The 12,100-nt window shown below is 35.1% G+C and overlaps 1 protein-coding gene across 1 annotated transcript in view; it reads right to left on the bottom strand.

Moving 5' to 3' along the window:
* si:dkey-250k15.7 overlaps positions 1 to 6,946 on the bottom strand; it is a 36,542-nt gene extending 29,596 nt beyond the window's left edge. Inside the window, exon 1 of the mRNA XM_087286710.1 lies at positions 6,854 to 6,946. Coding sequence (XP_087142836.1) covers positions 6,854 to 6,902 — 49 coding nt within the window. The 5' untranslated portion in view covers positions 6,903 to 6,946. The remainder of the gene's footprint in view (positions 1 to 6,853) is intronic.
* Positions 6,947 to 12,100: the final 5,154 nt, after the last annotated feature.

The following is a 12,100-nucleotide window of genomic DNA, read 5'->3' as shown; positions in this document are numbered from 1 at the left end:
TATTAATCAGAGAAAAGGACTTATGTTTAGCTCCTTTGAAGTATTATTGCTTAATGTTCAGCTTCCAGATACTATGCAAAAACCTATGCTATCATTCGCTTTAATCACCATATATAGACCCCCAGGACCCTATGTCAATTTTCTAAAAGAATTTTCTGATTTTATTTCTGACTTACTAGTCAAAACTGATAAAATGCTAATTGTAGGTGACTTTAACATCCACATAGATGACGCTAATGATACATTAGGGCTCGCGTTTATGGATTTAATACACTCACTTGGAATAAAGCAAAACATTGTGGGTCCAACCCATCGCTTAAAGCATACATTAGATCTAATTCTGTCTTATGGAATCGAGGTTATTGACGTAGACATTATACCACAAAGTGATGATATTACAGATCACTACCTCTTACTATATAAGCTGTGTTTACCTGAAATCAGTAGTAGAACTAGTAGAACTATTGTTCCATCAACTAAAGATTAATTTATAAATAACTTACCTGATCTCTCTCTATTTCGTAATGCACCCGCAAACTCAAATGATCTTGATGTAGTAACCAGCAGTATGGATGCCAGCTTTACTAGCACACTAAATACTGTGGCACCCATCAAATTAAAAAAGGCTAGAGAGATTAAAACTATACCATGGTATAATAGTCATACTCGTGCGCTCAAAACAGCAACCCACGCCCTGGAACGTAAATGGAAAAAAACTAATTTAGAGGTCTTTAGAATTGCGTACAAAAACAGTATGTCCAGCTATAGGAGGGCTTTAAAATCTGCCAGGACCGAGCACCTGCGCAAACTGATAGAAAATAATCATAACAATCCTAGATCTTTATTTAACACCATCTCTAAATTAGCAAATAATCGGTCATCCTTGGAACAAACTACTCCACCGCAAATTAGTAGTGATGACTTCATGAATTTTTTCAGTGATAAAATAGAAGGCTTTAGACAGAAAATAGGAGATGCCAAACTTTCTGCACCGGCTTATACTCCAAATCCTGTAAATATTTCATTGAATCATAATAATAACATACACTGCTTCAAAATCATAGAACACGAAGAGTTAGTAAAAATTATAAATAGCTCTAAACCAGCTACGTGTATGCTGGACTCAATTCCAACAAAATTACTGAAAGAGTTGCTACCTGCTATAGGAGAACCTCTTCTTAACATTATCAACTCTTCTTTATCTATAGGCCATGTTCCAAACTCTTACAAGCTAGCTGTTATTAAGCCTATTATTAAGAAACCGCAACTAGACACCAACAACTTAGCTAACTATAGGCCTATTTCAAATCTTCCATTTATGTCTAAAATACTAGAAAAAGTTGTTTCCACTCAATTATGCTCTTTTTTGCAGATTTTTGAAGTGTTTCAGTCAGGTTTCAGAGCTCATCACAGTACAGAAACCGCCTTAGTGAAAATAAACAATGATTTACTCTTAGCTGCTGACCGAGGGTGCGTCTCGCTATTAGTTTTACTCGATCTTAGTGCGGCATTTGATACCATTGACCACAATATCCTCATAAATCGCTTAAAGTCTACAAGTGTCCAGGGACAGGCTCTACAATGGTTTAAGTCATACTTAACTGACCGCTACCAGTTTGTGAATCTTAATGGACAGCCTTCACAAATCTGCCCAGTAAAGTATGGGGTGCCTCAAGGATCAGTTTTAGGCCCTTTACTGTTTACAATTTACATGCTACCTCTGGGAGACATTATTAGAAGACATGGGATCAGCTTTCACTGCTATGCAGATGATACTCAATTATATATTTCAACTAAACCTGACGAGACGTCTGAACTTTCTAAACTAACTGAGTGTATCAAAGACATTAAAGACTGGATGACCAACAATTTTCTTCTCTTAAACTCCGACAAAACAGAATTATTACTTATTGGGCCTAAATCTTGCACACACCAGATCTCGCAACTCAATTTACAATTAGAGGGATGCAAAGTTAGCTTTAGCTCTACTATAAAAGATCTGGGTGTCATATTAGACAGCAATCTAACTTTTGAAAACCATATATCTCATGTCACAAAAACTGTCTTTTTTCATCTGAGAAATATCGCTAAATTACGAAATATGCTATCCATCTCAGATGCAGAAAAGCTAGTCCATGCTTTTATGACTTCGAGACTGGATTACTGTAATACTCTATTTGCTGGCTGCCCAGCACCCTCTATTAACAGACTTCAATTAGTACAAAATGCAGCAGCCAGAGTTCTGACCAGGTCTAGAAAATATGATCATATAACCCAAATTTTATCCTCCTTACACTGGCTGCCTGTTAAGTTTTGTATTGAATTTAAAATATTACTTCTCACCTATAAAGCCCTAAGTAATCTAGCTCCTGTTTATCTAACCAACTTTCTGTCTCGCTACAAACCAACTCGCTCTTTAAGATCTCAAAACTCAGGGCTTCTGGTAGTACCTAGAATAGCAAAATCAAGTAAAGGAGGTCGAGCCTTCTCTTTCATGGCTCCTACACTCTGGAATAGCCTTCCTGATAACGTCCAAGGATCAGACACAGTCTCCCAGTTCAAAACTAGATTAAAGACCTATCTGTTTAGCATACACTCAATGCATCACCTAGCGGGTTCCACACAGGCTTCTGCATCTTGTTTATATACACTATGAACAGCAGCTACGCTAATTATTTTCTTTATTCTCTATTTTCACCTGGGGATACTCATCCCGAGGTCCTCAGATTATGCGGAGTCACTGATTGGATCCAAGACCAGCGACGAGATGATCCCAAGGATTCCATATCCGGGACCAGGCCATATCCTGAGCTGCTGCTGCGCTGATGGTCGTGGGGAGTGGAGAACATGAGTCTGATTCCAGTGACGCTCCAGGGACAGACGAGTCTTCGCTGAGGCCATCTTCCAGCCTCAACCACGGCGAATGAAGCTCTGCACAAGACTTTTGGCCAGCGGAGAAATTAAAATGGTCGTGCCCAACTGAGTCTGGTTCTCTCAAGGTTTTTTTTCTTCACTCCCATCAGGTGAAGTTTTTTTTCCCTCTCCGCTGTCGCCACTGCCTCGCATGGTTCAGGATTGGTAGAGCTATGCATCTATGAATTTGCTCTTCAGTGTTTGAACTCTCAGTAATGATTAAATCACACTGATCTGAGCTAAACTGAACTGAACTGAACTTAAACACTAAAACCTGAACCACACTGTTCCAGTTACTATGACCATTTATGTGAAGCTGCTTTGACACAATCTACGTTGTAAAAGCGCTATACAAATAAAGCTGAATTGAATTGAATCAGTTAAACGATTAAAAATATTATTTTATATATTTTTAGTTTGGTTGCTTAAGGGCCGATTGAATGCACCTTTGCGTTAAGAGGGGCATCTTTTGCACGCGGCTCATCCCAGAGCAGCAGTTTGTGTTGTCAAGACAACTACAGAGAACTTTTAAAGAGCATGGCTTCCTACATTCATTCTTCCATGGTGGGGACCAAAATGCATCCCTCCACGGCTACATTACCCATTCAAAACATTCAATCATTGTTGTTGTTTTTAATAGCGGATTAAAATCACACCAAAACGTATTAAAAGGTAAGTGAATCATAACAGCACAAGCTTTTCTGTAACCATATAGTGCTGTTTAACCCTTTGGCGTTACGTGCTGACTGATTGACTGACAGGTGCGCGATGCGTGAGGCCAGCAAACTCGACGAAGCTTTCAGTTAAAATGAACACAGTTTCTATAGTTATACTTTATTTATAGATAAAGGTCTGTGGCTCTGTATATAATCACTCTATCTTGCTGGAGTTTATAGCCGTTTCACTTTACTTCAGGACGCATTAACACCGCTCTGAAGGTCTAATCGCTGTTTTAAGTTATCCAGAGCATGTATGAATGTACATATTTTAAATATCACAATAGTATTAAATATTACAATTGTAACAACACAGACAGCAACACTTTTGCACAATCGATACCCAGTTGATTCAGTCGTTTCATAAAAGGAACGCGCTTCTTCTCTTTTTTTCCTTGTCAACAAAGTCAGTGAGATGCGCCTTGTTTTCGGCCACTTGTTCAACTGCAAGACATTTAACTTGCGGGACGATAATGTATAACCCGTGCCTACAGACACATTTGCCAAAGAAGCAAAATGGAAGAAGAATATTGCTGTTTAACAGACGTGTTGATGCCAAACCAGTGCTGATGTTGACCTGGATCTGCGTCATAAACGCAACAAATAGGCTTTACTTTTTATTTTACAGCTTATAAAGCATGTATGCACATTAATGCAATATCATATTTAAACAACAAAACTGTTTACAAAAAGTCAACATATGTGCGCGTTGTTGTTGTCTTTTTATCACGCAACACGCACTTGAATTGCGAGGGAGAGAGAGGAAACCATATAGCAAGACATAATCTTTAAAATAATGATTTCTATTAAAAATGTAAAAAAGTTTTGTGATTATAATAATAACAGCGGGGCATTAAATAAAGGCATATTTTCCTCGGAGCAAGTAATTTGAGGAAGTCTGCGATTTTTATTTGATGGAAGAAAAAAACATGATTGGAAAAAAAAAAATCCTATGCCGGTTATTAAAAAGAATCAGTCAGTATTTTCGTTTTGTAATATAAATTAATTATTTAAGTGAAAATAATTTAGGGCAGTTCTATTTATTTTTTATTATTATATTTTATTTTTTATTTTTATTTTTTACACAGCTCTTCTGTGCTAAACACTGAAAATGCTCTGTTGTATTGTTCTATTATTAATATGCTAGCATATAAAAATAAATTAGTATTTTAAAATGCAATATTTAATGTGTCGGACACAAAATAGACACGTCAATTTGTTTAATATAAAATTAATAGTAATCTGACCAGTTAACTGTTAATAAGCGATTAATGAGCAGGGGTTGTCGGTTGGTGCTATCAGTAAATATCTTGGGCTGTGGACAGGGTGAAACATGTATTGTTCTTTGATGATCCACCTTCATTGTCTTTCCCACATCCAGGAGTTACAATATGGGGAAGACCCAATGAAGCATACCAACCAGATTTTTTCATGTCTAGAGTGAAGTTTGTGGGTGGATCAGTAATGGATGGTTTGGGCTGCAACATTATGGCATTTCCATAGATGAGTAAATCACTGCCAAGAATTACTGAACCTTTCTGGAGGACTATTTGCACCCTAGAAGTCGGTGCCATGTACCAAGAGGATAATGCACCAAAACACACAGCAAATGGCTCAAAATATTTCTGGTCACTGTACTAAAGTATATGTCATCTGAAGCTGCTGATGCTGTTGAGTTGTTTATTGATCTTCTAATGAGATTTCAGGGATTTAATATTTTAGTTGATTTCATCTAAGGCTGAGCTTAAACAGGACGTCAAAACTTACATTATGGACATAATTTTAACATCTAAAAGAAATATCTTAAAGAAGTCATTTGAACAAAATTGTGCTTAGTCTTGTCTTAGAACTAGCAAAACTGATCATTTGCCCCCTAATATAAGCCTTAAATGCATCTCATCTTACTGAGGTGGAGGTCTGATTTGTATAACTCAAAAAATAAATCAATTTGGTTTCCTACAAAACCAAAAAATTCAGGATTATTTAACCACTTAAATACAGGTAATTTGATAAATTAAGTTTATAATCTCTTCTAAAACACATTTGGCTACATATATTAAATTATTATTTTTTTTTTTTTTGTGCCCTTTTCGGACCTTCTGCCTCAGCCCCACCCTAAGTCTGTGCTTGCCACTGTTCTTGATGAACTGAGTTTAGCTCTGACTCTAAGAATCAGCAGCATTACTACTGCACACAAGTGATGTAGGTTTTACTACCAAAATTTAAACATTCAATTGCCATTTTTTGATGCAACAGCAGACTGTGTTCTCCTAAGGTAAAGTGGTTTTATTCAACGGCTCCACATTTCATGCAGGGACATCTGAGGCTCAAAAGTGAAGCACTTTCAGCTAAGGGTTCCTGCCTTGCTCTACATATATTTTTCTGGATTTCCTCAATTTTTCACAATATCAAATATGGTAGTTGAAAGACATAAATTGTTGATTTAAAGTAAAGTGTTAAATAAAGTGTTGATTTTGCATAGATCAATCTTATTTTTCCGATTTTATTTGACAACTCTCACATGACTTTTGGCATATAATAATGGTTCATGATCCTGCTTTGCATAAAAAAGGACAGAGATGCACATTTTATACTCAACCATGAAGCCCTCATGAATCACCAGTTCACCTGCTTCATTTGTATATTCTATAAACTTTTTACTTTTAATTTGCCTGTGTCAACTTTTTTGGGAGTATGTGCAGGCATCAAAATTAAAATTAGTTTATATTTGCAGAACACAGTTAATTTGGTCTTTGAAATACTGGAAATCTTTTCTTTTTACTTTTGTCAATTAACTAAAAAAAAAAGCAAATAGAATTTTATTGATTTTATTGTATTCAAAAACAACTTAAATGTTCTATAAAAAATCGAGTTTTAAATGGTAACACAATGTATCATGTGTTTACTTGTGTTTTAAATTTTAAGTCATTGTGCACAAACATTTTTAGTCAGTTTTAATTAAATAATTTTTGAATCACCTTATTGTAGCTATATATATATATATATATATATATATATATATATATATATATATATATATATATATATATATATATATAATTTTTTGTCTTAAACAGAAATCTTAAATTGTGACCTCAGTAATAAATGGTTTGCTTAAAACGTTGTTTAGCAGTAACAAAATTCAGCTAACCACCAATTTAATAGTTTATTAAACAAAGCTTAAACACAAACTTTATAATTTGATGATCAAGAAAAAGACTCACCAAAACAGGCCAACATCCAGAGAGTCCATAATAAACCATTAGAAACCATGATGATCAAGCTCTCGTCTGTCAAAAACTACTGCTCAAATCATCTGAACTATTTACATTAGCTTTAGGTTAATGATAAACTGCTGATACAACGAAGACAGAAAAATCACTGCGCCACCTAGTGCTGAGATAAAGACATGATTTTTATTCGACAGCATGTTAATACAATTTTTTTTATCATGGAAATTTGTAAACCAAAACTAAAATAATTTTTTCATTATTGCTGCTATCGTCAATACCGAGTTTACTTAGATGTTATGCAGCAGGCATTTTCAATTGTCAAAGCAGCATGGAACTTGATGATCTGCGGAGGAAACCCACGCGAACGCAGGGAGAACATGCAAACTCCACAAAGAAACGCCAACTGAGCCGAGGATCGAACCAGCGACCTTCTTGTGAGGCGACAGCACTATCTCCTGTGCCACTGCTTCACCCCATTTTACCTTTATAAGAAACCAAAAAATGACATATACTGTACACTCTCAGAAATAAAGGTAGGAGCTGTCACTGGGGGAGAACCTTTTTAAAAGGTACATATTTGTACCTTAATGGTCCATTATAGTACCTCAATAAAACTTTTAGGTATATTATTTGGGTACTACATTCTTTAAAAAAAAGGTTCCTTGAGGTTCTATATAGAACCTTGGGGTTCTATACTTGGCCATTAGACCTTTTTCCCAAAAAGTGGTTCCATTTAGAACCCTTTGAGTTCAAAGAACCTTTTTGATTAAAATGATTCTATAATTTTTTAATCATAACATAATTATGTAGTAAAGATTATAAAATAATTATAAGCTATAACACAGAGAGACAAAGCTTTTTGAGTCAAAGCCTAATAAAATGAATGCTGTGGTCAAAAACTTAATCAGTGCGCAGTATGATGGGATTTTTTCATGCAAGTTTGTACATTAGCATATAACTTATAGGCCTAGTTTATATATACTCAATGTTTAACATTTTTGACAAATTATTTTGTGAAATAAATAAAATATCCAATTTATTTAGACTGTGCAGTAACATGTTGTTATGGTTAAATGATATATTTTAAACTAATAATCATAAAAAAGCCCTCTGGTGACGTCATTGACAAAGACATCGTCATGGACTGGTGGTGAAGAGCCTCGAGAGGGACATTCAGGTATGTTAGTATATATATATATATATATATATATATATATATATATATATATATATATATATATATATATATATATATATATATATATATATATATATAGTATTAGGAAGTAATGTTTCTATTTGATAGAAAATCCCTCGTGTTATATGGTGATACAGACTGAATAACTTTAGCGTTAAAATGGATTATGGATAAACACTGCTTGTGATGACCTCGGTCGTCTACCTTTGGTTCAGAAATCTGTGTTAAGTTGAATTTGCTCTGCTTTTTATTCAAAATAAGTTACAATATCGCTATACATGTTTGTCAGTACTAATTAAATTACCGATAACAATACACAGCTGTGTTATTTGAAGGCGAGCTTCGAGAGAGAGCGTGAATAAAGCATGTGCACGCTATTTTAAAATTAACTTGATATGAGCCGATTTCATCGTGTTTTTCGTGTTGCTTTAAGCGCCAACCTTGAACAAACGCTCACTTTTAGCTTGGTTCGTGTATTTTATCAGTGATTGAGCTAAACTCAGCAAAGTAGTGGACATTACTGCCCGCTGTTGAGACGTTCCGGCTAGTCTGCATAAAATCGCAAGGTAGCAGTGCAGCGCTCGCGCCAGCACGGGCAGACTCGTGCCCGAGTCTGTGCACGCGCGGGAGGCCCGTCACGGTGTCAGGTTCTCCATATGGCCAGTCCGCCCCTGAATATTATTGAAACCTTTAAAAAGCCAAACATTTTAACAATCCATAGATGAAAGATCAGGTCTTATTTATAAAGGACACAAAATGCAGGCTAAGTGTATTGTGAAATATTAAACCTTTAAGTGTGTGTGTGTGTGTGTGTGTGTGTGTGTGTATATATATATATATATATATATATATATATATATATATATATATATATATATATATATATATATATATATATATATTGTGCTAAATAAGTTTAAAATAAATATTTTAATGTATATTTTATTTTTCTTCAAACAGCCTGGAAACTGCATCATAAAACTTGTGCTTGGTATGTATCATTGTTTTAAAATCCATACAAACTGTATTGTGGTCAGTAAAATGAAATGAATATTATAAAGATTGTATTTATCATTACAGAAAAGTGTCATGGGACCCATATTAAGTTCCCAACTTTGGTCTGTAGGACACAAGTAGCTTTGGAGAAGGATCCCAGCTTAAAGAAAAACACGTGTCATATCCATAAATGTTTGACATCATCAGCAAGCACACCTGGTAAAGTATTGTATCTTATAACATGCATATTTCAGACTTTTTGGTTGTTGTGTACTGAAATAATATATTTATCACAAAAATATTCTACTAGTTATTGCTGCTGTTTTAATACAGGAAGAATATTACGATCGTTGCTTAATAAAAAGTGCTGCAGAGAAGAAATATGTATTGAAAGGTGTAAATATGCCTACAGGATACCTTGTTGCAATGTCTTCAAAACAAATGTAAAAATGAAAGGATTTCAGTGGTGAGCTCATAATGATGGGATCAATAGGAAGTGAACTGGACTCTAAGGGACTTAACACATGGCAAGTTCATTTCAATATGTACATTTTATGTCAAGATTAATTCTGTGATTTAAATTCATATTTACACACTCTACAAATGCTGTCTTACTACCTCAGATTGTAATGGACCTAGAATGCGACACAGTTTACGAATAAGTCAAGAACCAAATGAAACACTATTTTCCAAAGTACAGATTATGGAGGTGTCTGCAAAACTAATGGAGCAGTTTCTTCTTCTTGGAGTGCCACAGCTTGTGAAAAACCAAACACTGTTACATTGTGTGCCAAATAGATATGAAAAATCTGTGTATATGACATTTTAAAACTCATTTGGTACAGCAATGCATTAGCAATGCCAAATGTGTTCCAGGTCTCACATATTAATAAATGTATAGATTAAACACAATCTAAGTCCCTTTGGATAAAAGTATCCGCCAAATATGATGTATGTTATTTGATATACAGTTATTTTGTTTTGTTCTTATTGTAATTTTATTGTTTTATTTAATGTACATACTGAATTGAGGTCACTCAGAAATGTAAATTTCATTAAATTCTGTAACAAATGAGATGCAGATTAAATAGAAAATCTATTACAGCTGTCTACACTGTATTTCTGTATTTTTGATGACTTTAAAGTACTTGTATTGCTGAAAATGTGTCACTTGGAAACTTACACAAAGTAAACATAATGTTTTAATTTAGGATGCTGCATATAAGGACTTAGTGAAGAACACAGAAACATCTTTAAAAGAGAAGGCCCAAAAGAAGGAAGTGCTCTATGCTAGTCTCATTGGACCAGCAGAAGAAACCACAGAAGGTAACTGCACTACACAGAATCCCCCCCGAACTGTAATTCTATTTGACTTATGTTTATTGGTTAAAAGTACTCAACATTGAAATATTGTTTTACAGAAATCCAAAGGTCCTAACAGCTCTCCTGATTCCGTAAAGGCTTGAAGTGTCAGCATTACGATGGCCAACACTCACTCACTATCCTTCGGCTTTCTTATTCATCAGAGGCACCACAGCAGAATGAATTAGCAATTACTCTTCACTTTCCAACCACAACCCAGCACTGGGAAACACCCATATACTCTCTCATACACCTGCACACATTCACTCACTACGGCCAATTAACCAATACTGTACGCATGCCTTTGGACTGTGGGGGCAACCGAAGCACCCAGAGGAAACCCACACAAACACTGGGAGAACTTGCAAACTTCACACATAGAAACACCAACTGACCCACTCGGGACACCTTAAATGGTTCCAAATAGAACCATGTAACTTGAACTCAAAGAACCAATTGGGGTTCTATTTGATGAACCCTTAAAATGGTTCTATTTAGAACCTTTTTGGGGTTCCATATATGAAGCACTTGATAAAACCATTTTTGGTTCTATATAGAACAATTTCTTTTAAGAGTGTACTGCACAGTCTAAATAAATTGGTTATTTTATTTATTTCACAAAATAATTTGTCAAAAATGTTAAACATTGAGTATATATAAACTAGGCCTATAAGTTATATGCTAATGTACAAACCTGCATGAAAAAAATCCCATCATACTGCACACTGATTAAGTTTTTGACCACAGCATTCATTTTATTAGGCTTTGACTCAAAAAGCTTTGTCTCTCTGTGTTATAGCTTATAATTATTTTATAATCTTTACTACATAATTATGTTATGATTAAAAAAAATTATAGAACCATTTTAATCAAAAAGGTTCTTTGCACTCAAAGGGTTCTAAATGGAACCATTTTTTGGGTAAAAGGTTCTAATGGCCAAGTATAGAACCCCAAGGTTCTATATAGAACCTCAAGGAACCTTTTTTTTAAGAGTGTAAAGTTCTGTCAAACTCCGAAGCAAATCACACCACATCTACATCTCATCTGATAAGATTTAGTCAAACTGCTTGCACTGGGAATACTGTAGTTGCTATCCTAACAGTTTGTTGGCTATAATTCTCTTCTGGCGACTGAGCATCATGATGCGCACCTGCCTTTTTCTCTGTTCATCTTCCATTACTGTCAAATACTCTCACGTTTTTCATTGAACTCGCGAGCAGACCTCTTAACCATGTCCACATAATAATGTAACAGGTAAAGAATAAATGTACTGTTAGAAAACAGAATAATTAAACAATCTTTTGTACAACTGCTAAAATCAAACTCTGTACTTTAAAAGTCACCACTCAGTAGAAACTGTATAAAATGGAATGTTGTTATGGGCTTTACTTTAATCCATGATTAAATAACATTACGTTTGGTGTCTCAATGTGGTCAAATCACAAGCCTATCTGCCCCAATTCATTCAAGAGGTCTTTTGTAGACTTTATTCATAAGTTGTCAAGAGGGAGGGCGGGACCGTCTCGAGTTGGGAGCTCATTGGATGGTGACACTTCTTCTTTCAGCTTTTGGCTCAATGGGGTGTAAATCAAAGATTGGCGGCCATTTTGTTGACCAAAATTACTAGGTTTATGTGTAGAAGATGCTGCTGCGCTCCAGTGACTAGCTTGGATGACAACAGC

This window comes from Danio rerio, chromosome 16, assembly GCF_052040795.2.
Source record: "Danio rerio strain M-AB ecotype USA chromosome 16, GRCz13ab, whole genome shotgun sequence".
Classification (NCBI taxonomy): Eukaryota; Metazoa; Chordata; class Actinopteri; order Cypriniformes; family Danionidae; genus Danio; species Danio rerio.
This window is presented reverse-complemented; position numbering and strand designations above follow the sequence as displayed.